The sequence below is a fragment of the Nomascus leucogenys genome, chromosome 9 (assembly GCF_006542625.1).
Source record: "Nomascus leucogenys isolate Asia chromosome 9, Asia_NLE_v1, whole genome shotgun sequence".
NCBI classification, from domain to species: Eukaryota; Metazoa; Chordata; class Mammalia; order Primates; family Hylobatidae; genus Nomascus; species Nomascus leucogenys.
The window spans coordinates 58,438,204-58,465,678 of record NC_044389.1 but is presented as its reverse complement, the minus strand read 5'-3'; the positions used below and the strand labels follow the sequence as shown (position 1 = coordinate 58,465,678).

The window sequence follows — 27,475 nt, the reverse complement described above, 5'->3', positions numbered from 1 at the left end:
GGCTTTTTTCCTTTTTCTCAACCTTCTTACGTACACTGTGCATGAATTATATACGTGAACTTTATATTACTTACTCAATTTTTATAGTCTTATTTCCTGCAACTACCCAAACCATGTTGTTTGATGGTTGATCTCTAGTAATCATTTTCTGGTTGATTTCTATCAATTATATTTTGGCTCTCTAAATTCTGAGTCACTTCAAATCGGAGTTATGGTTAAAGAAGTAACTGATGTAATTAGTTGAAACACTGTTTTCTCAGTAAATCTTGATTTTGTTTTACCATTCCTTTGGGAGCCTCCTCTGCACCTTAAAAGCTCAGCTTTCTATATAACCTGTTATATGCCCGTTTGTTTAGATTTTACCAGATTGGCATTGCCTTACTTATTTACCATTTGAAGTTAACTTTTCAAGTTGCTGCCTTCCAATAGTTCTAAGTATTAATTTATTGAGTATTGATTAGTCAAATATTACTTCTACTGCCCTTCCCTGTCTCTCTGTTCTAAATTGATGGTATCTTGGCCATTATACTTCAATGACCATGTAGATAGTGGGCAATTTGAAGCTGTTTTTGAACCTTGTTACAACAAATCTTTAGAGCATTTTGACCTGTGATATTATATATGTATTATGTACCATTTTATTTTGGTTTGAGAAACAAATATGTAAGTGACAAAAATGATAGATCAGTATGTACTCTATGAATATGATGGGAAATTTGGGATAAATGACAACAGTGTTCCTGTAGAAAATCTGGAAATCCAGAGAGAAGAAAACAATAATTCCCACACCCAGAAATTCCTAATAGTATTTCTGTCACTATCAATTTAAAGAAAACTATTTTGTGCATAGTTATTTTGTTCAGAGAGTAATGTAGTATTTTCCCATGTGTTAGTATTATTTTACCATCAATTTTTATGGTGTTAAAAGACATATAATTTCCATATTTTAGTTATCTTGTTAAATTTTACCAGGTAGGTCTACTGTTCTTTACCCACCCTCATTATTCAAAATAAAAATGTTAGTTGCTTAGCTGTGTGTGTGTGTGTGTGTGTGTGTGTGTGTGTGTGTCTGTGTGTGTGTGTGTGTGTGTTTGAGATAGGGTCTCATTCTGCCACCCAGGCTGTGGTGCAGTATCCTGATCAAAGCTCACTGCACCCTAGACCTCTTGGGCTCAAGCAGTCCTCCCAAGTAGCTGGGACTACAGGTGTGCACCACCATGTCTGGCTCATTTTAGATGGGGTTTTGCCTTGTTGCCCAGGCTGGTCTTGAACTCCTAAGCTCAAGCAGTCTGCCCACTTCGACCTCCCAAAGTGCTGGGATTACAGGCGTGAGCCACAGCCCAGTGCTTTGTTACTTTAAATGTGGCATATATGAGTCCTTTTTGCATTAGAGTTGTTACCCTTATTGGGAGTTTTAAGTTTTCTGGAAAATCAATGACACCTGAAATGGCAGTATTTGGATCTGCTCTTTGTGAATTAACTATTTTTGAGAGCAAGTGAGGCATTATAGAAAATTTTAAACAGATTTGGGGATTTTTGTAAATTAAGTTTGAGAGTTTAAGGACAGTTAGAGGAGGGATAGTTAGTTGGAAAGGAAGAAACAAGGAACCTAAAAACATAATGTAAAAGTTGAATTGTGAGTCACTAGAATTATGTAAAGCTACGCTCTTTATCTGTAAGCTCTACTATAGTTGGTATTTGATTTTTATTAAAAACAGCATCACAATTTTAATGACCTATGCGGGGCCGTGTCTGAAATTGTTTTAGTTATTTCAAGTAAACACACATGGACATTTACTTTTTAATTTTTTGTATAGAGATGGGGTCTCTCTGTTGGCCAGGCTGGTCTTGAACTCCTGGCCTCAAGCTTTCCTCCCACCTCCACCTCCCAAAGTGCTGGGATTACAGGTGTGATCCACTGTGCCAGCCTGCAGTGTTTTTTTGTCTGTCTGTTTGTTTGTTTGTTTTGAGACAGAGTCTTACTCTGTTGCCCAGGCTGGAGTGCAGTGGTGTGATCTCGGCTCACTGCAACCTTTGTCCCCCAGGTTAAAGCGATTCTCATGCCTCAGTCTCCTGAGTAGCTGAGATTACAGGTGTGTGCCATCATGCTCTGCTAATTTTTTGTATTTTTAGTAGAGACAGGGTTTCACCATCTTGGTCAGGTTGGTCTCGAACTCTTGATCTCAAATGATCCTCCCAGCTCAACCTGAAGTTTAAGCAGGAATTAATTAATTAATTTATTTATTTATTGAAATGGAGCCTCACTCTGTTGCCCAGGCTGGAGTGCAGAGGCACTATCTTGGCCCACTACAACCTCTGCCTCCTGGGATCGATCTTGGCCCACTACAGCCTCTGCCTCCTGGGATCAAGCGATTCTCCTGCCTCAGCTTCCCAAGTAGCTGGGACTACAGGCGCCAGCCACCACGCCTGGCTAATTTTTGTATTTGAATAGAGACAGGGTTTTACCATTTTGGCCAGGCTGGTCTCGAACTCCTGACCTCAGGCGATCCGCCCACCTTGGCCTCCTAAAGTGCTAGGATTAGAGGCGTGAGCCACCGCACCTGGCTAAGCAGGAATTTAAACTGCATCCTGATTTACCCAGTAGATACACACTTAGGAATTACGATTTTTTTTTAGTACTTTTAAGTGTAATAGGTCTTTTTAAAAATAAAACAGGTGGCTGGGCACGTTGGCTCACGCCCTGTAATCCCAGCACTTTGGGAGGCAGAGGCTGGTGGATCACAAGGTCAGTTCAAGACCAGTCTGGCTAACATGGTGAAACCCCGTCTCTACTAATAATACAAAAATTAGCCAGGTGTAGTGACACGTGCCTGTAGTCCCAGCTACTCGGGAGGCTGAGGCAAGAGAATTGCTCTGCCAGGAGGCAGAGGTTGCAGTGAGCCAAGATCGTACCACTGGACTCCAGCCTGGGCAACAGAGCAAGACTCCATCTCAAAAATAAAATAAAACAGGTTATATTTCATATTTTTCTCTCCTCCTAATCTCCAATTTCTAATGTAATTTTGACTGTTCTGGGGATTATATATATATATGTGTATTTTTTTTTTTTTTTTTTTTTGAGATGAGTCTTGCTCTGTCGCCCAGGCTGGAGTGCAGTGGTGCGATCTTGGCTCACTGGAACCTCTGCCTCCTGGGTTCAAGCAATTCCCTGCCTCAGCCTCCCGAGTGGCTGGGATTACAGGTGCCCACCACGACACCTGGCTAATTTTTTTATTTTTAGTAGAGATGGGGTTTCACCATCTTGGCCAGGCTGGTCTTGAACTCTTGACCTTGTGATCCACCCGCCTCGCCTCCCAAAGTGCTGGGATTACAGGTGTGAGCCACCGCACCCAGCCCTGGGGATTATATTCTTAAAGTAAATGATAAGTTTTGTTTGTGGCTCACACCTGAAGCGGGAGGATCACTTGAGGCCAGGAATTCGAGACCAGTCAGGGCATTGTAGCAAGACCTCGTCTCTGCTAAAAATAAAAATTAAAACTTTCTAAAAAATTAGCCAGGAGCATGCTTATAGTCTCAGCTACTCAGGAGATTGAGGGGGAGGATCGCTTGAGCCTGAGCCTGAGCCTGGCAGTTGAGGCTGCAGTGAGCCATGATTGCACCACTACACTCCAGCCTAGGTGACAGAGCGAGACTCTGTCTCACAAGACAAAAAAAGGAAATTGTATTTATTTCATGCTAGTTGTTCTTGTTGGTTTTAACTTTAAGGCACATTATCATAGCACCTAACCCATTCTGTTAAGTTTCCAGTTTGCTTGTTTATATTTCTTGACAGACTATAAACTCCTTGAGGGCTAGAGACTTATCTTGTTCACCAGAGTATTTCATTTATTATAAACAGTATCTCATGTAGTTAGATGCTTAATTAGTGGAAAGAAAGAGAGACATAATATCAAAGGTAAAAAATTATTATCTCTAAATACTGAAGTTATAGCTGGTGATTAATCATTGTTACTATTTTGAAAATGGTGAAATTAATTCCCAGAAAGAAAGAGAATACAAAAACACAAATCATGGTGCTTTGCCATGAGTGTTATCTCTGAGTCTTAACTTGTGCCCTGTCTTGCTTCCTAGGATAAAACCACTGGAATCCAGGAATGTAGTAGATTTTGTTCCCCAAAGGAAAAAGGCACTGTGAATAGAAGGACTTATACTTAGGCTGAGGCAGCATCGGACCTCCTGGGGATAAGAAATAACAAAGATGCTATTTCCCTTTACTGAAGGGTAGGGAAATCAAGAAAGAGAGACAAAGGGAGACACAAATGTTGGAGGTTACCTTATGGATAGTAGTTAGGAATGTATTGTTTTGCTGTTTGTTGTAAGTTACTTTTTAATAGTGGCATTAATTTTATTCCCATTTGTATGACTAAGAAAATTTATTTCAGGTTGGGCCGGGCACGGTGGCTCACGCCTGTAATCCCAGCACTTTGGGAGGCCGAGGCGGGCGGATCATCTGAGGTCGGGAGTTCGAGACCAGCCTGACCAACATGGAGAAACCCCGTCTCTACTAAAAATACATAATTAGCCAGGCGTGGTGGTGCATGCCTGTAATCCCAGCTACTCGGGAGGCTGAGGCAGGAGAATCGCTTGAATCCGGGAGGCGGAGGTTGCGGTGAGCCGAGATTGTGCCATTGCACTCCAGCCTGGGCAAGGAGAGCGAAACTCCGTCTCACAAAAAAAAAAAAAAAAAAAAAAGAAAAGAAAATTTATTTCAGGTTAGTCTGATGGTAGTGGGTTATCAGAACTTATTAACATTCATATTACTAAAATTGGTATACAACTCCCCACTGCTAAATTTGGCTAAAAAGAAAATTTATTTCATGGTGGTTGATGACAAAGATGACTTTTTAATAGTTATTCTTGTGTTTGCTCCCTCAGCATTTGACATTGTGCAGCAAAGAAATGGTTATGGAGAAGCCCAGTCCGCTGCTTGTAGGGCGGGAGTTTGTGAGGCAATATTATACTTTGCTGAATAAAGCTCCAGAATATTTACACAGGTAAATTTTAAACAAACAATTTGGTATTTTTATCTACTTTTATCTACTTTTATTTTGCATTTCCTGTCACCTCATTATCTGACAGTATCTTTGTAAACATGTCTAAACTGTATTCAGTATTTTATTCATTTGATGGCAAAAAGTGTTTTTAACTGCAACTCACAGTAACAAAAACATTTTATGTCATATTCTGGTACATAACACATTCATATCTATATATGCACATGCTTATTCTTATATGTACTCTAGTATTTTATTTTTAGGGTCATGGTCTCCTCTGTCACTCAGGCTGGAGTGCAGTGATATGATCATAGCCTACTGTGGCCTCAAACTCTTGGCCTCAAGCGATCTCCCAGCTTGCAGCTTGCCTTCCCAAAGTACTGGGATTACAGGCATGAGCCACCAAGCCCAACCTTTATTTCATTAAAAAAAAAAAAAAAAAAAAAAAAAACTTTGGGGGCGGGTGCTGGAGAACTATATAAGGTTTACATGAGGCTGGACACAGTGACTCACTCATGTAATCCCAACACTTTGGGAGGCTGAGGCAGGTGGATCACTTGAGGGTCAGGAGTTTGAGACCAGCCTGACCAACATGGTGAAGCCTCGTCTCTACTAAAAATACAAAAAATTAGCTGGGTGTGTGTCAGGCGCCTGTAGTTCTAGCTACTCAGGAGGCTGAGTCAGGAGAATTGCTTGAATCTGGGAGGTGGAGGCTGCAGTGAGCAGGGATCGTGCCACTGCACTCCAGCCTGGGTGACAGAGTGAGGCTTCATCTCAAAAGACCATATCTTGGGTTTGACCAACTAATTGATTCCAATATGCAATTTGAAATCAACAGCTTAAATCTTTTTTTTAAAGTTCTCCCAAACAGTGTTGGGGGATGAATCAGTTAAATGATTATACTGTGAAAATTTGTATTTCTTCTAATCTGTAAAATAGTATTCCTTTGTAAAACAACAGCAATAACCTTATTTACTGTTTTAACAAGAGGTAGACATCTGTAGGCTTGTTTTTTCCAGAGATCGAAGTGAAATTGATTTATATTGTGGGTAGTATTTAATTTTTGTTCTTCTTGGTGTATCTTAGCAAGTAGAAGATAGGTGAAACTCTTACAAGAATTAGACTTTGTAAGTATTGCGGAACACACTGGCCAAGTGGGTTAAGGATAAATATATTGCCACTTCCTGTGAGAAAGGCTGTTTAAAAGACTTAAATTCCTTTATCTGTAGGTCATCTTAATTAGCATTTTAGTAGCAATTTGTCTTGCTCTGTTGAACATACGTGTAATCTGTCTTATTCAAGGAGGCATTTTTATATTTACTGTTTGCTTGGCTCTATTTGTAATTACTTTACATATGTATATTATGTATTCCTTATGACAGTCTTAAAGTGAAGTTACTTTTATTAGCTCTCTACCTATTAGACAGCCGAGGTTAGTAATTCATTTAGGATCACTCAATAAGTAAACAAGCTAACCATATCAGTATTCAGGCCCAGTTCTGAGTAGTGTCCCCAATCATTCTATTAGAATGTAGTATATATAAAGTGTAACTTACATGTATCTTCCCCTCAAATAAATGCAAAATGAATAACTGTATGTCTTTCTCTAATTGTAAAAACAGAGTTTTTTTTTTTTTTTTTTTTTTTTTTTGAGACGGAGTCTCGCTCTGCCGCCCAGGCTGGAGTGCAGTGGCGCGATCTCAGCACACTGTAAACTCTGCCTCCCGGGTTCACGCCATTCTCCTGCCTCAGCATCTCCGAGTAGCTGGGACTACAGGCGCCCGCCACCACGCCCGGCTAATTTTTTGTATTTTTTTAGTAGAGACGGAGTTTCACCGTGGTCTCGATCTCCTGACCTCGTGGTTCGCCCGCCTCGGCCTCCCAAAGTGCTGGGATTACAAGCGTGAGCCACCGTGCCTGGCCAATAAAGATTTTTTTTATGACACTGTATGTGAGGGAGTTTGGGGGAAGGTACAGAATTAATAGGGCCTTTTGATATCTGAAATTTGGTCTTTTCATGATACAGGGTTTTTTGTTTTCTTTAGTGACCAAGAACAAATTTTAAAACAATAAGGCCCTACACCATCATGTTTAAACAGTAACAGACTTCTGTTTTAGATGTAGCTTATTTGACCAGTTTCCTTCTTAATGAAAAATCAGGTTGTTATAATTTTCCAGTTGTGGTAAGCAACACTAATGAATATCCTGAAACATGCATTATTTGTGCACGTTGCTAGTTAGTTATTTTCTTAGATACTTTCCTGGAAGAATTAATGCATCAAAGAGATATGATCATTCTGAGGCTTTTCATGTGTATACACACACAGCCAAACTGTTCTGTAGAAAAGATTGCCAGTAGTACATGAGAGAAAATAGTTTAGTGATAAGAGTAGTGGTTAAAAGCATGGACTCTCAAGTTAGACTGACTAGGTTCTTATCTTGGGTGCCCCACTTGATAGGTATATTACCTTAGGGGAGTTAATTTAACTTCTTTTGAACCTCAGCTTGTTTATTTAGATAATAGCACTTCATGAGATTGTTAAGAAAGTTAAGTGAATCAGTACACATAATACACTAAAAACATTGCTTAGCATAAAGGAAGCTCTTACATGTTTTGTTACTATAGGAGTTGTGTTTTCATTGTGAAAAAATTAGCTTCACGTCTTTGAGCTTAATTTAGAAAGATGTTAGTTCTAATTGCTTTGGATAATGCCAATAAAAGACTAATTTACACATACTTAAGAACAGTACAAAAATATTAAAAAGAAATTAGATGCTGGAGTAATTTTGGATTTTAGACTTGGTCTCTGAATTATGTAAGTTATTTTAAATCTAAACAGTTTAAGCCCTTAGAATTAGTAATCATTTGGAGATCTGGATACAGTATTAAACTCTGATTCCCAAACAAGTCTAGGTAGCTGAGTCTTTGTATCTGAAGGAAAAAAACAGGGTCAATTACTATAGCATCTGTATTTATAATGTACTAAATAGTCAAAAATATCTGATTTTTCCACTTAACAAAAAATAGATGTGAATATTTAATGATTGTCTACTTACTGTGCCAGATAAACTAAGCATTCTATGTGCATTAGTCATTTAATCCTTACAGCAACCCTATGGAGTAGTTCCTGTTCCTGTTTTATAACCAAGGAAATAACTTAAAAGACCATAAGTAACTTACCTGTCCAAGATTACACAACTAATTAGTGACAGAGCCGGATCCAGAACCTAGTCTATGACACCAGAATTCTACTGCCTCTTAGGCTTCTCTTGACAATTCAGTGTTAATCATTAATTATGATTTTGCAGGTTTTATGGCAGGAATTCTTCCTATGTTCATGGTGGAGTAGATGCTAGTGGAAAGCCCCAGGAAGCTGTTTATGGCCAAAATGTAAGTATCAATTTCATGTGTAGTTTAGAAATTTTGTGTTAAGATGGAGATTTTTAAAAATAGCCTTCTTGTGTCCATGCCTTTTTTTTTTTCTTTTTTTTTTTGAGACGGAGTTTTGTTCTTGTTGCCCAGGCTGGATTGCAGTGGCATGATCTCGGCTCACTGCAACCTCCACCTCCCAGGTTCAAGCAATTCTCCTGCCTCAGCCTCCCAAGTAGCTGAGATTACAGGCATGCACCACCACGCCCGGCTAATTTTGTATTTTTAGTAGAGATGGGATTTCTCCATGTTGAGGCTGGTCTCAAACTCCCAACCTCAGGTGATCCGCCTGCCTCAGCCTCCCAAAGTGCTGGGATACAGCCGTAGCCACCGCGCCCAGCCGGCTTTGTTTTTTTTTTTCCAGTATGATTGTTATTGGTAACTGAAATTTATGTTTGACAGTAATTGTCAGCATAAATTGTCAATAGTTGTTCAGTTTGACAATAATTGTCAAACATGCTTGAGTTTTTAAACATCATTTTTGTATGAAACATGGTGTTATATTGTGATGGCTACAAAGGAGAAAATGGTATGTTTTATATCATTGATGTATTTTATACATGAGATAGTTGAGACAGTGTATTAAGTTTATACAAACTGAGCTAAACCCTATGCTATAGGAATGCACAGAAATATATGTTTCCTATGGCCTAACAGGGAAGGAAGACTTTGTGTAGAGGATACGAGACCATAAGATTTGGCCTTACCAAATAAGGAATTATAAGTAGACAAAAAATAGCATCAGCAAACACACAGTAAAATTATGTGTAAGTTCAAGGAGCAGTCAACACAATTTGTGAGAATGACCAAATACTTACTACAGAAAAGTGGGAGAAAGCTGTATAAAGCCCAGATTACTGCACAATATTGGAGAGCTATTGTGATTTCTTCTTTAGGAGCGTCATTCTGGCAGTGATGCACAGCATGGTCGATGGATTCAGTTCAGGAAGATTAGTTAATATTGCAGAGTTGTAAGGAAATCAGTGAGGGTAGGTAATATTAATGTGTAGGTAATACAGTATCACAAGAGTTTATATTTTTCCCTCCCTCCCTAATAAAGGATATACACCACAAAGTATTATCTCTGAACTTCAGTGAATGTCATACTAAAATTCGTCATGTGGATGCTCATGCAACCTTGAGTGATGGAGTAGTTGTCCAGGTCATGGGTTTGCTGTCTAACAGTGGACAACCAGAAAGAAAGTTTATGCAAACCTTTGTTCTGGCTCCTGAAGTAAGTTTCTCATTTCACTTAGTTTTCATTTATATGGTTGCTAGTTGGTTGAAGTGTCCAAAGGTTTCTTCTAATAAGTTTAGATTTGTATATTGTTATTTTTGAGGAATTTGTGTTTGACCTGTTGTTTGAGTGAGTGAGTGTGTGTGTGTACATGCGCTTTGACTATTTGGAATTAAAAGTCAAATACTGATACAAGTTTGTAAATGGATGATTAAGATTACATTAATACAAAAAATATATTGGTATATTTGAAAGGTTACATTTGAAAACAAAATAGAAAAGTTCTTTTCGTTTCTTTTCTATTAAATAGCTGTTTCTTGAGTTCTACTAGGTTGATGCAAAAGTAATTGTGAGTTTTGCTATTATATTTTTTTGAGTGACCTTTTTATTTTATATAAACATCATAGCATGTTCAGCATTGGAAAATTATATTGAGTCCAGCTCTCTAGTATTAAAATGAGAAATTGTGTATGCCATGTAATTTGCTGTTTTATATAATACCAGATTTCTGGGTATTTATGGAATAAATGTTGTTTTCTATAGGGATCTGTTCCAAATAAATTTTATGTTCACAATGATATGTTTCGTTATGAAGATGAAGTGTTTGGTGATTCTGAGCCTGAACTTGATGAAGGTGAGGTTACTTTGAAGATACGAAGATAGAAGGGTTCTGTTGGTACTCTTTATGGACTAATTTCTATAACTATGACGTCTACGGAAATTTGCTTCTTTATTGTAACTGCGTCAAACATCCTTTTTTCATGGTTTTGTTGTTGTCGTTGTTACAAAAAGATGTCCATTGTTTGAAAATATACAAAATTTGGATGTCAAGAAAAAAGGTTCCCCTCAGTCTCATCCTCTGTAGATAACCAAGTTTCGTGCCTATTGGAGAAGGTTTTTGGATTCTATACTTGGCAACATGTATTTTTATAAATGTGGAATTACACTGACTCGAATCTTCCTTTTTTTTAATGTAATATGTCTTCATTGGCTGTATATGTTGTGGCTATGCCATAATTATTTAATGGATCTTCCATTGATGTACAGTGGTTAGTTTCTTTATCATTATTGCCGTATTAAATATATGTGACAAAGGAAGCTAAACTGTGGCTTTAATATAATTTTTTTCCTTTTATTAAAAGATTTTTTTTTTCTAATAGAGTACAATAAATATTAAACTTCATCCTTGCATTCCAGTTTTTGAGAGAACAGGGGATATTATAGTTGAATGCCTTTGTTAAAAAAAAAAAAAATTTGGGGGGCTAAGCGTGGTGGCTCACGCCCGGAATCCCAGCGTTTTGGGAGGCCAGGGTGGGTGGATCACTTGAGGCCAGGAGTTCAGGACCAGCCTGGCCAACGCAGTGAAAACCCCATCTCTACTTAAAAAAAAAAATTAGCTGGGCATGATGGTGCATACCTGTAACCCCAGCTACTCAAGAGGCTGAGGCAGGAGAATCATTTGAACCCGGAAGGCAGAGGTTGCAGTGAGCCAAGATCACACCACTGCACTCCAGTCTGGGCAACAGAGCAAGACTCCATCTCAAAAAAAAAAAAAAGGAAAGAAAATTGTCAAATTTTCTTTTTTGCTATCATACCACTTCCTTAAACATGTTAAAAATATGTCTGTTATAAATTATGAAGCCTCTTTAAAAAAAATGTGCTGTATTATGTATTGTCAGAGTCAGAAGATGAAGTAGAAGAGGAACAAGAAGAAAGACAACCATCTCCTGAACCTGTGCAAGAAAATGCTAACAGTGGTTACTATGAAGCTCACCCTGTGACGTAAGCATAGTATTTGCAAGGTTAAATTTGGTCTGAACTATGTCAGCAAGGTGGTTTTTGTTCCTAGAATTATTGTTGTAAGTAAATTCTTGATAAAACCACCCATTAGGTCAGTATTTGAGTACCTATTGTATATATGCAATAAATTTGGAAAGAATGGTTTTATTTAATACAAAAATTGAACATGGCTTGCACCAAAATAGTGGTTCCTTACTGATAATGTAGAGTGTTTAAGACAACACAGAGTAAGCATTTTTTTTTTTTTTTTTTTTTTTTTTAATTATACTTTAGGGTTTTAGGGTACATGTGCACAATGTGCAGGTTTGTTACATATGTATCCATGTGCCATGTTGATTTCCTGCACCCATTAACTCGTCATTTAGCATTAGGTGTATCTCCTAATGCTGTCCCTCCCCCCTCCCCCCACCCCACAACAGTCCCCGGAGTGTGATGTTCACCTTCCTGTGTCCATGAGTTCTCATTGTTCAATTCCCACCTATGAGTGAGAATATGCGGTGTTTGGTTTTTTGTCCTTGCGATAGTTTACTGAGAATGATGTTTTCCAGTTTCATCCATGTCCCTACAAAGGACACGAACTCATCATTTTTTATGGCTGCATAGTATTCCATGGTGTATATGTGCCACATTTTCTTAATCCAGTCTATCGTTGTTGGACATTTGGGTTGGTTCCAACTCTTTGCTATTGTGAATAGTGCCGCAATAAACATTTTTATAAAAGATAAGGTTTGTAGTTAGCACTAAAGTAAACATTCTTAGTAATTCAGTTTTGAAATGGTGGGGTTAAAGAACTGCTACTTGAGAGTATTATTCCTTCTGTCTTACAGCTCTTTTTGGAATTTTGCTTTGAATACTTTGTAGATCTAGAACAAGTTATTGGCATATAACTAGTTACACCTATTGGATTAGAGAGAAATTGAATTTTGTCTTACTTGAACTCCTACTAAAAAGTGAACTAAATATTTTATTGTAGTAATGGCATAGAGGAGCCTTTGGAAGAATCCTCTCATGAACCTGAACCTGAGCCAGAATCTGAAACAAAGACTGAAGAGCTGAAACCACAAGTGGAGGAGAAGAACTTAGAAGAATTAGAGGAGAAATCTACTACTCCTCCTCCGGCAGAACCTGTTTCTCTGCCACAAGAACCACCAAAGGTTAGATCAAAGAACTCTTTAGACTTACAACATCACATGTTCAAATTTGGTGCTGTTAATGAAGTATGACCTTTTTCTATTATGTTAAATTGTTTAGTAAATTATTTTATGTATATGAAAGAAGCTGTGGGGTTTTTTTTGTTACCTGAGAAAATGTTATTGTTTCCCTGCCCCGCAAAATACCCCTCTAAGAGTGAACCTTATAACTTAAGATGAATCCTTGTCTGTATGCATTGTTTAGTAACTTATATGAAATTATTTGGATCCATGTATAGAGCTGTCAGTTGTTCTTTCATTCTGTATTAAATTCTCTGAGCACAGATGCACCAGGAATCATGCAGTTGCCCAACTTAAACAAGTTGGTCTATAATTAAAAGAAGAGATACCTGTTGTTTGTGGTTTAAATGGGATCAGTTTCCTTTCTACACCAATTAAACTATCTTGGAAAGATGAGTGACATCCTTAGTGTATCATGTAAGCCTACCTGAAACTTCTTTTATCTTTCTTCAAAGTCAAAGGTTAAAGTATATTTGAGTAGTGATAGGAGGAGATTCTTTGTTCAATTTGTGAATGTCAGAGTTTCCAGCTAATACTCTCTTCTTTCCTATCCTTCCCTCTCCCGTTAACACCATCACACACCCTATCTTACCCCCAAAGGGGAAATAAATTGTTTCTATTAGGTTCAGATTTTTCTAGCATGTTTGTTAGTGGTTTTGTTTGCCACTTGCTCATCTACTTAGAGTTCGTAGGAACTTGCTTATGGTTTTACTTAGTAGTCAGACAAAAGTTATAAATAAGCTTGCATAATGAGATTTTGAAAGCTGGCACATAGACTGGCATGTGTGTGTGTGCCTTTCTTTTAGGAGTCTTCCAATATAGAGCAATAGTTTAGAAATGAAAAGAAAATATATATTTGGAAGTTTCCCTATAGGAATGTTGGTGGTTTTCCATGATTAGTAGTCTAGGTTTGTTGCATTTCCTGCAGGCTTTCTCCTGGGCTTCAGTGACCAGTAAAAACCTGCCTCCTAGTGGTACTGTTTCTTCCTCTGGAATTCCACCCCATGTTAAAGCACCAGTCTCACAGGTAACCAATCTGTGAACACATTGGATTGTATCCTTGTTACATTGCCAATTGCTTATTTTTAAAATACTTTTAAAAATGAGTCAATCAGAAATTATGGATTAAATATACAAAAAACTTGTATTATATGTCAGTGCACCCACTTTAAATGTCAAATCTCCATTCATCATCTACATAGGTGGTATTTGGGGTTTGGGTGTGTGAAATACAGATTAAGTTGGTTTTTACCAATATATAATATTGTTATTTAAAAGGCTTCTTAAAATAACAAAAAGAATGTTCCTTTTTCAAAAGCTTCAAATTCTATTTAGCAAAAATATTTTAGGTAAGAAATTCGGAGAGGCACAAGGTAGTGTGGCTTAATAAAGAATCTTTTTTTTTTTTTTTAAAAAAAGCAAAAAAAACAGGAAACTTTTTAACATACGCTGCCTAAGCTCTCAGTGTGTAAGTGGTTCACACCACTTAATTGAAGCCTGTACCAACTTATGACTGTAGTGTTCACCTTAACTGATCATTCTAGTATTCTGCTTTTTGTCTGTCATCTTACCCATTTCAGAGCTTTCAAAAATGTGAAAATAAGACACTGCCTACCTAAGTTTGTTAGATTTAGTTTAGAATGAACTAAATTCTAATTAAATTTATCAGTATATAAAAGGTGTCCAATTTTTTCCCTACATTTTGCATTAAACTTCATTCCACTAGAAAACTTATGTTTGAAATGTTAATGTATAAATGTGTCTTTCGTATGTTCTAAACAGTGAAATTTTGAGGTTTTAAAAGTAGTAATTTTTAGTTTTTTGGTGTTGGGACACGTAATCAGCTACATAAAAGTAGACTATGCCCGTTATACCTTTTTCTTTTCATTTGGGTATTCAGGCAATACGTGGTTACACTTATGTAAGATGGTCACCCAGAGTTCCATCTTAACAAAGGAAATTAGTTTGTGCAGTATTGTTTGTGTTTTTCTACCCATATGAAGACCCAATAAATAACTTTTGGCCCTTCTTTTGGAATCTTCATTTCCTGTCAGATTTGGATTTGGAACCTTTGGATTATTTCATTTCAGAGAGTTTAAACAGTTAAAAGTTAAAATAGCTAGTGCTTATGCCTTTGATATGCGCCAAGCATTGTGTGAAGCACTTTTTGTTCATTTTCAGTGAATCCTCACAACCACCCTGTTAGGGTGGGTAGTATTATTTCTGTTTTAGAGGTAGAAAAATTGAGGTCTAGAGTTAACTCACAGACATTTATGTACATAGTAGGGGTGGGCTTTGAAGTCATGCAGTTGGACATGAGTCCATATGTGGCTCATGTAAACGTTTATTTTTTTGAGACAGAGTCTCGCTCTGTCGCCCAGGCTGGAGGGCAGTGGCAGTGGCAGTGGCGCTATCTCAGCTGACTGCAACCTCCACCTCTGCAGCTCAAGTGATTCTCCTGCCTCAGCCTCCCGAATAGCTGGAATTATAGGTGCCCACCACGACGACTGGCTAATTTTTGTATATTTAGTAGAGACGGGGTTTCACCATGTAGGCCAGGCTGGTCTCAAACTCCTGACCTCAAGTGATCTGCCCGCATTGGCCTCCCAAAGGATGAGGATTACAGGCATGAGCCACTGCGCCCAGCCTCATGTAAACCTTATGCAGTTCTCCAGCACCTTGCTGGAGAGTCATGTATCTTATCTGTATTTACATCAAGGAGGACTCTTAAGACATGCCTGATTAAAACCTAGTCTCTTGCCCAGAAAAATACCTTCATATTTATCTCAAGTAGTTTGCCTTAAATATATTTTTGAAGTTAGTTGTAGGAAATGAAGTTGTATTTCCTATGCCACCCCTTTAATAAGACAAAAATTTTAAATGTTTAGAATTTAAACTTTAAAAGAACTTTCTAATCTTTTTAGGCTATACTTAAAATGGATTCATGGTATTTCTACTTGATTTAATAATCCTTCAATTCTAGTTTGTTACTTTTATGTAGTATTCATTTCCTTGTACTTTGAACATAGATTATTGATAAAAGGAAATTAATTCCAGGGTATTGGTAGGCATTAACTTAGAAGTGGGTAAGTTAATTTCTCGAATAAAAGAGTTTGTCTGGAAATTGACTAGTTCACCTACAAAGCTTATGTTTAATTGAAGGGCTTACTATTTGTGGTTATACCTGCTTTTATTGACTTGATTTGGTGGTTCTGTACTTACTTCATATTCTGTTTGACCTTCATTTGTGGGTTTGTCATTTGATCATACTTTCTGGTTGCATGGAATTAATTTTAAGGCCCTCTACTGTGTGGCATATTGGCCATTTTATCTGTTCAGAAAAACTAGTTTTAATCATGAAACTGGAGACTTGAAGAATTATAATTATGCAGCTGACTTAGTTAACATATGTCAATCAGTTACTGAAAGGGACAGTGTTAGCTTTTTGTTCTTGTATTTTTCTTAAACTGGCATCATCAGATATCTACTTAAAGTCAGATTCCTAAATCAATGGCATGAATTATTTGTAAGATGTTGGAAATTATTAATATTTAACTTTATCTGTTTTTAATTTTCATCCTTAAAGAATAAGGAAGAACTTTATTTTGCTACTTGTAGTTACTTGTGTTTTGATAATCTGTTTTGAAAAGAATTTAAATCAGTCAAGACCAGGGCCTCAAGTTCTTTGATAACATTTGGATTGGATGAGTCTAAGGTTTTCTTAAATTTTGTAATAAAGGTACATTTAGTATTTTTATTAATTGCCAGTAATACACTCACTTTATTAAACTTCGACAGAGTATATTTATTCTCTAATTCTGTTTACATTCATACTGAAGTATGCTTTTAGACCCCCTTAGTTGAAGTTTCTAAATGACTGCCTTTTTCTGCATCATATTTTGCATCAAATTATTATATAGAATTAAACCCCAAATACAGATAGCAGTGGTCTCAGGGCTGTCACTTAAGTATCTTTGTCAGACATAGAACATTATCCTGCATGTTTTGGGTCAGAGAACTAAAAATGTAATTTAATTTAAATGAACCAATAGTTACTGAACATCTATGTCTAATAGCACTGTACTTGGTTCTTTGGGTGATGTAAAAGTAAGTTAAGATACGGGCCTTGGGCACTGGCGTGCCTGTAGTCTCAGCTGCTTGGGAGGCTGAGGCAGGAGGATCACTTGAGCCTAGGAATTTGAGGTTACAGTGAGCTATGATTGTGCCACTGCACTCCAGCCTGGGCAATAGAGTGAGACTGTGTCTCTCTAAAAAAATAAAAGATATGGACCTTATAGGAATAAATACATATAAATAACAACAAAACCTGGAGAGAGTTAAAAATACTCATTTTATAACTAGTAGAATTCTAGAATATCGTAAGCAACTTCATCTTGAGGGAAATAGGACATTGACATAGAGGAAAACAATGTAGGAAGAGGCAGGCAAACCTGGTTAAACTGTTAGCATAGGAGTTAATATTCCTTTTGGTTACAGTGGCTAAGTGGCTGAAATAATTTACATTAAATTGTCATTTTTGAAATAAGCTTTTTTTTTTTTTTTTTGAGACGGAGTTTCTCTCTTGTTGCCTAGGCTGGAGTACAATGGCATGATCTCCGCTCACCGCAACCTCCGCCTCCCAGGTTCAAGTGATTCTCCTGCCTCAGCCTCCCTAGTAGCTGGGATTACAGGCATGTGCCACCACGCCCGGCTTATTTTGTATTTTTAGTAGAGACAGGGTTTCTCCATGTTGGTCAGGCTGGTCTCGAACTCCTGACCTCAGGTGATCTGCCCGCCTCGGCCTCCCAAAGTGCTGGGGTGACAGGCATGAGCTACTGCGCCTGGCCGAAAGAAGCATTTTTGTGTAAAAATGTGTCCTTGTAAATTACAATATCTGTTACATAAATGATTAAAGAGTTTGAGCTGCTGCATGGACTGAGGTCCTCAGAGGTGACCACTTTTTTATTTATTTACTTATTTATTTTTTTGAGAAGGAGTTTCACTCTTGTTGCCCAGGCTGGAGTGCAGTGGTGTGATCTTGGCTCACTGCAATCTCCGTCTTCCGGGTTCAAGCGATAGTCCTGCCTCAGCCTCCCAAGTAGCTGGGGTTACAAGCACCTGCCACCACACCCAGCTAATTTTTTGTATTTGTAGTAGAGACTGGGTTTCGCCATATTGGGCAGGCAGGTCTCAAACTCCTGATCTCAGGTGATCCACCCGGCTTGGCCTCTCAAAGTGCTGGGATGACATGGAGATGACCATCTTTAAAGATGGGACTGAAATTACTAGCTTTCTGAGTTGAGGACATGTTCTCCATATCCTGTTGGGTGTTTTCAGCATCCTTTGTAGGCTCATATATTTGTCTCTCCTTGGACCATAAATATTTGGGTAGTAGAAGGTCTGAAGAGGTTGGGAATACTGAAAATGCTGTTGTCTTGAGGAAAAGGTAATAGCAGACGCCGATGTAATTTTGTTTTAAAGATAATTATATGTTTAATTCAGCAGTTGGCAGAAACTTTTGGGAGGCATCTTAAACTGTCCTATTACTCCCAGCCCCCTAGTTAAGGAAAATCGTTGGGACCAATACTTCAAATGCATATTTTTCTCATAAGGAAGAACAGTAGGGAGCTAAAGGACTTTAACTATTTGAGATGCTACATACAAGTTCCTATAAGTTTCTGTCATTTTTTTAACATGCATTTTAACCTTAACAGGTAGCAATTTTAGGTGTTAGAGCAAGCTAATTTTTATACTTTGAACTATAAAAATACTGATTTTAAGATTATGGGCAAAGATTTAGGCAATACTACTGAGCACTGTTAAATTTGAAGGATAGCAAATTAGATTTTTCAGAAATTATGTGTTACGTATTCTTGTCTAAGATGAAGATGGCTTTTAATTTTGTTTATGTATTTACATGGAGTGGTTCATCTTGCATTTTTGTGATTTTTTTTTTTGGTAGCAATACCTTTTATGCTATTTCAGTGTTGATATAACTTTAATGAAAAAATGTGACTGTAAAAAGCAGCTTATTGTGAGTTACACAGCATTAAGTGGGAAAACAAAAGCTACCTACAGTCCTAGATTGGTACAGAATATCTTGATAAAAATTTATTTTTCTCATACATATGACACTATGTTAAAAACATTCTAAACTTAAAACTACTGTTATGTCTGCTAGTGACTTGTCGTTAGTTGCTTTGGTTGGCTTTTCTCCTGTGGAGTGTTTTTTATAATGTTTTTTTTCTTTATATTTTAGCCAAGGGTTGAAGCTAAACCAGAAGTTCAGTCTCAGCAGCCTCGTGTGCGTGAACAACGACCTAGAGAACGACCTGGTTTTCCTCCTAGAGGACCAAGACCAGGTGAGTCAGCTCCTTTATAGCCTTTAGCATTTAACATTTCTAAGGCTGGAAAAGACTGAACTTAAAAAACTATGATGTGTTCTATACACAGACCCATATAGTCTCAAATTGCTTAAAGATGTGATGTGAGCAACCCGCTAAAATAGTGTCTGGGGCCAAATAACCAATTTTTAGGGAGGATTGGTTGCCATGCCATGGTGACATATTTTGAAGGTGTAAAAGACTTAAGTCTTATGTGGTTATTGTCACTGGTTTTTTGTTTTTTGTTTTGAGACGGAGTCTTGCTCTGTCGCCAGGCTGGAGTGCAATGGCGTGATCTCAGCTCACTGCAACCTCCGTCTCCTGGGTTCAAATGATTCCCTTGCCTCAGCCTCCCAAGTAGCTGGGATTACAGGCACACACCACCAGGCCCAGCTAATTTTTTGTATTTTAGTAGAGACAGGGTTTCACCACGTTGGCCAAGATGGTCTCGATCTGCTGAACTTATGATCTGCCCTGCTTATCCTCCCAAAGTGCTGGGATTACAGGCATGAGCCACTGCTCCCAGCCTAGTCACTGGTTTTAAGAGTTCAAAACCAAGCTGCCAATAACCTACTCTCTTAGCAGTCTTATCTCTTCACAGATAAACAATAAGCACATTTTGATTCTTAGGTATTAAGTTGCCATGATTTTTGACTTGTTTACCTTGTTAGCTATACATGTAATACCTTTATCTGAACTCTGTAAGAATGTTTAGATTGCTTTGGGGAGGAGATGGGGAGAGATGGAGATAGTATATATCACATTTACAATGTTAATTTTTAAAGTGATATGTTACTAAACTAGAAGTCCTAAATTTGTCACTGACTAAACTTGGGATCTTGAGTGAGACCCTTAAATTCTGAGCTTCTTTTATGTCAAATATTACACAAATTATTCTTTTTTTTTTTTTTTTTGAGACGGAGTCTCCCTGTAGCCCAGGTTGGAGTGCAGTGGCGCGATCTCAGCTCACTGCAGGCTCCGCCCCCCCGGGGTTCACGCCATTCTTCTGCCTTAGCCTCCCGAGTAGCTGGGACTACAGGCGCCTGCCACCTCGCCCAGCTAATTTTTTGTATTTTTAGTAGAGACGGGGTTTCACCGTGTTAGCCAGGATGGTCTCGATCTCCTGACCTCGTGATCCACCCACCTCGGCCTCCCAAAGTGCTGGGATTACAGGTGTGAGCCACTGTGCCCGGCTACACAAATTATTCTTGTATTGCCTATTTTCCTCACTGTGTTGTGTTATTGGGAGAATCAAATAAGATTTTGTGTATATCGTATACATACACACTAATATGTATAGACTGCATAAATGTGATGATTGCTGTTAAAATTTACTGATTGCTGTAATGTCATACAGCCAAAGAATTTTGAATTTCAAAAAACTAAGCAAATACTTAGTAGAGCTATACCTCACTATCTGAAATCTGCTTGGTTCCTGGGTGATGGCAACAGTTTGGTTAAGGAGGAATACCTGTAGTACTAATATTTGATTTTTGTATAATCCAGTAGATCTAGAAGAAGCTATTTTAGCAACCCAGTCATTGTCCTCACTTTACATTTTAGTGTCATGCTGTTTTCTAACCTACTAGTAATAAGTACTTTCGCCTCTTTTTCAAGAAGCTCACCTAGTCTTATTAAACTAAAACAGGAATATCAATATTAAGTGATTTTTACATTCATTCCTTTGAAGTAGTTTTATGATATTGTAAACTTTAATATATGCTCTATTTCTATTCTCAGGCAGAGGAGATATGGAACAGAATGACTCTGACAACCGTAGAATAATTCGCTATCCAGATAGTCATCAACTTTTTGTTGGTAACTTACCACATGATATTGATGAAAATGAGCTAAAGGAATTCTTCATGAGTAAGTGATTTATTTTGCTGTAGAAGTTTTTAAATTATTTTAAATTAAGCAAGAGGCATATGGAGCTTTTTTAATAACTATTTTTTAAAAATGTTTCTCTCTTTATACTGTGTCCAGCTACCAGACTCACCTTAATTGTGCAGAAGGGAGTAGATGACTTATCTCACATGTTTCTCAGTGACTGCTTAGTGTTGATTTGGCCTGGCTCAGTAGTGTTTAGAAGAAACAGCTGGATAAATCAGTTATAAATTCAGAGAGAAAGGATTCATTTGGCAAACGGGTCAATATATTAGGGTAAAATACATTGTCTTTCCAAAATTATGCAGTTAACTTTACTTATGAAAGGACTACCAAAGATGCAGAAAGGTACACAACAGGCGGGCAGGCTACTTGGTATCTTAGGTGATTGCCTGCTTGAGTAAATGTACCTTGGCTATCACTGTGTGTAGAAGCTTGCGAGTTTTATTTTAAAATGGATCGGGGAGATAACGATTATTCATCCTGAACAATTAGAGCCATCAAGGTATTCTGTTAAAAATATTTAACCCTTGATGTAATGTATATTTTCACAGGTTTTGGAAACGTTGTGGAACTTCGCATCAATACCAAGGGTGTTGGGGGAAAGCTTCCAAATTTTGGTTTTGTGGTTTTTGATGACTCTGAACCAGTTCAGAGAATCTTAATTGCGAAAGTAAGTGATTTAAAGGGCATAATTCAAGACTTTATTATTTCTGTTGTATATATTAATATGGGATTTTTAAAAACCATAGAAAATCTTTTAATAATAAAGCCAAAAATAGTAATTAAATGGTATTTATGCAAAGAATAAAGATTTGTTAGCAGTTTGCAGATCATTTTAAGTTTTGTTATTTGCTTTGCTGAAGAAGGTGGGAAAGATTGCACGTTAAGAATTTTGGCTGGGTATAGTGGCTCACACTTGTAATCCCAGCACTTTGGAAAGTTAAGGCAGAAGGATTGCTTGAGTCCAGGAGAGTTCAATACCAGCCTGGGCAACAGTGAGACATTGTCTCTACAAAAAAAGAAAAATAGCCGGCCATGGTGGTAGACAGCTATAATCCCAGCTACTCAGGAGGCTGAGGTGGGAGGATCACTTGAGCCCAGGATGTCAAGGCTGCAGTGAGCCATGCTTGTGCCACTAGCTGTCACCAGCCTGGGTGACAGCTGAGACCGTATCTCTGGGGGGTGGAGGGGCTTATAAAAGTGTTTTATTCCTTATGCTTATCTGACTTACCTGTTCAGAGTAATCATTTCTATTGCTGTCTAACCTGCCCATGTAAATATTTTTCTCCTCTTTTATAAAGCCAATTATGTTTCGAGGGGAAGTACGTTTAAATGTGGAAGAGAAAAAAACAAGAGCTGCAAGAGAGCGAGAAACCAGAGGTGGTGGTGATGATCGCAGGGATATTAGGCGCAATGATCGAGGTCCCGGTGGTCCACGCGGAATTGTGGGTGGTGGAATGATGCGTGATCGTGATGGAAGAGGACCTCCTCCAAGGGGTGGCATGGCACAGAAACTTGGCTCTGGAAGAGGAACCGGGCAAATGGAAGGCCGCTTCACAGGACAGCGTCGCTGAAGCTCCACTGTTGGCAAAGTCTTGGCAGTGGTACATTATTCATCGTGTTTGCATTCTTGTTAATTTTTTTTTGGCTTTGGAATGTGACACAGCCTTTTTGATCATTTCTTTGATGTGAAAAGCATCTTTGGTTATCAGTTAAATTGAGGTGGACATTATTTCCCCAATTTCACAACAGGATTCACATTGTTAATTTATAAATCTAGACTTGGAGAATTAAGGACTGAGAAATGACCATATCTTAAACTATCTACGACAAAGTGAACTTAAAAGGACATGCCCACTGAATTCAGGTCCTTTGAGTAAAAAAAAAATTTTCTGCTGCACATTTTGTTTAAGTGTTACTGTTTCTGCCTGTTAATGTTGGGAACACAAATAGTGCAATTTGTGCAATTGGAGAATCTTGCCTTTTTTCTTGGCTCCCCCCAAAAATACAAACGAACAGAAACTTGTTATGCACTCATCAAAATGTACTAATGGGTACTCTGAACTCATTAACATTGACATCTGCAACAGGAGGCAACAGGGAAAAAATCTTTCATCTTCTTTTCCAGTAGAGAATAGTTTGTGAAATGATGAGGGCATTTTATCTGCTTGCTGTGACCAGCGTGTGTACACATAAACCTTAACAAGACTACAAGTATATTCCAGAAGGAAATCATTTTAGTTATGAACTCAATAACAAAAATTAGAACTTCAAATGCGATGGTCTTGACTATTAGACCAGATTTAGTAGCTCCATATCTAAGATTTTTCTACCTGCCCCTCTTCAGTACAGGGATGGCTGGCTGCTCAACACACTCCTCCTCCCCTTTTTTCCTTTCTTTAAGCTGTGTACAGTGAAAATTGTCTTTACTGTATTTTTGTTCTCTGGTAATGTAATAAGCATGATGGTGCCTTCTATTAATACATCATTCCAGTCTTGCTGGTAATTTTGTACAGTATAGTGTATGAATTGCTGTGCTGCAAAGCCAAACAGCTGCAAAATGTTGAAAAATCATCGAAATGTATAAAAATTGCAGTATCTTTAAAATCAGTAAAATGGACTAGCATATTATTTATCTTGTTCTTCAGTTAACAACTTTGTGTTCTCTGTGGGAGGGAGGGAGTCCTGTGTGTTTGTGGGGAGAGGGAAGGAGGAAGTCAGTTATTTGAGTAAGTCTCTAGTTGACTTTTCTCTTAGCTTGAATGTGGACGTTGAAACGTATCACTTCAGGACTTGGAAAAGTCAGTCAACTTGACATACATTTTTAGTGACATTTTAAAAGCAGTCAGATTCTATAAATGGCAAGTAAGCCTGAAGTGAGGATACTGCAATTTTCGGAGAAAAGAACAGCAGCTCTTTAAGTGTTTGCATTTTCTATTTGGGGGGCAGGGAACTGTCATTCATTTTGCACAATTCTTGAACTGATGTCAGCACCCGAGTGGCTCCTGAATTTAAGTCTGGGACGACATCTTTTATTTTTACATGAATCTTTAAACAATTCTGTGAGCAAAGTTTGTAGCTGCTGGATTATTGTCTGTCTTTATAGCAAGTTCCAGTAAACCACAAGTATGGCAAAGCTTATCCAATTTTATGCTTGGAGCAATCAGTACATACCAGTTTCTGATGTTTCAGGCAGGAGTGGGGTAAATAAGTGTGACCACTTAAAGCTGCTCGTTAGCATGGGAGACTTCTCCATTCTGTCTTTGTAAAACAGACAAGATATGCACTTGACATAGTAGCAAATTGGTTCTGAATTATGCATCTGTTTGCTCTTTAGTAAACTAGAAAATGATGCATGTATTTTGTTTTTCATGTACTGGGCAATATGAGTAAAATCTGTCCCTTTTTCCCCCTTTGAATGAGGTCTTCCATGTTTGAGGGAAAGTCTTGCACTATTGCATATATTTTGGGGACATAGATTTTCATAGTTTCCAGTTCTGGGGGGCTTAAGGATTTTTTTTTTTTCTGTTTGAAATAGTTTTATACTTTCTGATGTATAGTACTTGAAATTCTTACCAGAAAATTACTTTGGAGTTTTGAAGCCTTTATTAGTACTACTTTTAAAGAAGCAGTTGTTTTATTGTCAATGTTTTTTTCCCCCAAGCATATTTTCTTGTATTTCTGTTTCCATATATATATATAATTTCCAATTCAGGATATTGCCCTGCCATCCATGAAAACTGTTCTGGCACCAAAAGTAATGACAAATGTTAAGTGTAATAATAGAAAAGTAGAGCAAAGAGCCATTCAGCTTCAGTCTTTACATACCATGAATAAAACATTAAAACATCATATGGAGAAGTTTACATGGTGATTGTTCACCTGCAGTACTGTGGACTTTTAACATTTTGTCCTCTTTTCAGTGAAACAGTAAAAATATTCATCTACCATTACTGTTATTTGCTGATTTTATTTTATTTTTTGATGGTAATATTCTATCCTTATGACACTATTGCAACCAAATTGGCTTTACCATCTTGGCTTTAGTAGGTATAGAAGACAATGGATTACCATCTTTATTGCTGTAATGTGTTAAGCATTATATGCTAGTAGAATCTAGTTTAATTGTTTCAGGTGGAAAGTATTCTTTGAGTTTCCATATTGAATGTGTTTGGACTAAACAAACAATAAACTACTGATGTCTGCAGCATTTATGTATGTCCCTAATTTAATCTATAATTTGTATTGTTCCCAAATGTTTTCTCCCAGTTGCATTTCATACAAACTAAGTGGGAATAATAAGCAGTTGGGTTTTAGAACAATTTCTTATTTGTGAAATTCGATATATATAAAAAAAGTAAAACATTTAAGTAACACTTGACCGTTGTAAGAGATCTATCCCAGTCCAGTTAGACTGCTGGTATACAGGTTGAATGTTAGAATAATAAGTAGTAAGAATGATGAGAATGTAGATTACAACCTTGGATTTTTTGAAGTATTTCTGCCTTGCATCTCACAAGAAAGGAGAAGGGAAGGGATGAGAAGATTGAGGTTACCTGAAGTTAATGGACATGACTCAAGTTCAGAAATTGGAACTAATTTATCAAGCTCTCCAAAAATATTGATGTAATCATTAGCCATATTTAGTCATGCTTTCAATGAAAAATGAGGTCCTAAGGCATGTGTCATTTCAGAACTTGAACCTTTTCCTTCCTAAAGGGGATGATATAGTTGAATTTTACCTGCTATTAATAACACTCTAAGATTTCTAAATCAGTCTTCACAAACTGGTAACTGGGGAGAAACCAGAATAACCATTGCTTAATCTTAGGGAGGAAGGAAGACTTAAACCTTTTGTAAACTGACTTCTAATTATAATGTAATTTATCTAACTCTGGCAATGGAAAAACATTTTTTAAAGGGGATAAAATGTGTATCTCACACTGTTGAAAATAGGTTCAAATTTAAAAGCAAATTATTACTTGGTCCCAGGAATTTATATGGAATAACATATTTGAAAACCTTAGCCACTCGAGGTTGAGTTGCTCATCGTAATTTATATTTTAGCTAAAGATCAGTAGAGACCCTTGATTTTTTTTTTAATTTTGTGTTTATAAGACTTCCTAGTTAGAAGACTGTTTTGATCAGTTTGATGCCAGTGCTCTTTATTTACAATTACTGGATAAACAAGTCAGGAAAGAAATTTGTGATTTAAATATGTTCACATAGAAAATAATTTGCAACATTATCAATTCCTAAATAATGAAGTTTCTGGCAGTTTTTGATAAGGACTAAAATCTTTTAATCTATGTACACATTATGTTTCATATGCTTCAGGAATATAGGAAGTTTAGAATTTATGAAATTTTTCAAAAGTCTTTTTAGCATTATCAAATACTGGGCAAAATACTGTAAGTGCAGATTCAGAATTAAGCATTAACAGAAGCATTACGAGCTTTCTGTTAATTGCCAAATTAACTGATCTTTGTCTTTGACCTCTGAAGTTTTTTTTTTTTTTTTTTTTTTGAGTTGGAGTGTTGCTCTGTTGCCCAGGCTGGGGTGCAGTGGCGCGATCTCAACTCACTGCAACCTCCACCTTCCAGGTTCAAGCAGTTCTCCTGCCTCAGCCTCCCAAGTAGCTGGGACTACAGACATGTGCCACCATGCCCGGCTAAGTTTTTGTACTTTTAGTAGAGACAGGGTTTCACCATGTTAGCCAGGATGGTCTCGAGCTCCTGACCTCATGATCTGCTCCCCGCCCCTCCAGCCTCCTAAAGTGCTGGGATTACAGGCATGAGCCACTGCGCCCGGCTAACCTCTAAAATTTTGATAAAGCTGGCTGCCTCCTTGAAATGCTTTCACTTTTGTGACATTAATATTTTAACTGCTCCTGGTTTTTTTTTGTTGTTGTTGAGTCTCGCTCTTATTGCCCAGGCTGGAGTGCAATGGCTCGATCTTGGCTCACCACAACCTCTGTCTCCCAGGTTCAAGCAATTCTCCTGCCTCAGCCTCCCGAGTGGCTGGGATTACAGGCGCGTGCCACCACGCCCAGCTAATTTTGTATTTTTAGTAGAGACGGGGTTTTATCATGTTGGCCAGGCTGATCTCGAACTCCCGACCTCACATGATCCACCCGCCTCGGCCTTCCAGAGTGCTGGGAATACAGGCATGAGCCACTGCACGCAGCCTCACTGCTCCTGTTTTCCTATTGTCACCATACCCTACTAGTTCCTTCTGTCCCTTGTCTATTTTCCCCACAAAATTTCTCTGGGTCGTTTTATTTAGGCCAGGCACTACACTGGCTTCAATATATTATCCACTCAGTAAATTCCATATACTGTATGATGGTCAAGATCAGAACTTTGGAGACAGCCTGGGCTTGGATGGCAGCTCCACCATCTAAGCGTTTTTCTGTGCCTGTTTCCTCATTTGTGAAATGGGATGGGTGATTATGAGGACTCAGAGAGTTAACATGTAAAGCACCTAAAATGTGTGGTGTTAGCTTTGTG

The 27,475-nt window shown here is 37.8% G+C and overlaps 1 protein-coding gene across 5 annotated transcripts in view; it reads left to right on the top strand.

Annotated features, from left to right (window-relative positions):
• The window catches only part of G3BP2 (G3BP stress granule assembly factor 2), an 89,117-nt gene extending 63,937 nt beyond the window's left edge, over positions 1-25,180 (top strand). For 4 of the 5 annotated variants that reach the window (XM_030818998.1, XM_030818997.1, XM_003265762.4 and 1 more), the window contains 11 exons: positions 4,897-5,015; positions 8,325-8,406; positions 9,506-9,679; positions 10,226-10,316; positions 11,362-11,464; positions 12,456-12,636; positions 13,622-13,720; positions 18,953-19,055; positions 20,817-20,945; positions 21,518-21,636; positions 22,268-25,180. In XM_030818998.1, the coding sequence (XP_030674858.1) occupies positions 4,921-5,015; positions 8,325-8,406; positions 9,506-9,679; positions 10,226-10,316; positions 11,362-11,464; positions 12,456-12,636; positions 13,622-13,720; positions 18,953-19,055; positions 20,817-20,945; positions 21,518-21,636; positions 22,268-22,540 (1,449 nt within the window). In that variant the 5' untranslated portion in view covers positions 4,897-4,920 and the 3' untranslated portion in view covers positions 22,541-25,180. The remainder of the gene's footprint in view (positions 1-4,896; positions 5,016-8,324; positions 8,407-9,505; positions 9,680-10,225; positions 10,317-11,361; positions 11,465-12,455; positions 12,637-13,621; positions 13,721-18,952; positions 19,056-20,816; positions 20,946-21,517; positions 21,637-22,267) is intronic. The other variant, XM_004089003.3, reaches the window with a different exon arrangement.
• Positions 25,181-27,475: the final 2,295 nt, after the last annotated feature.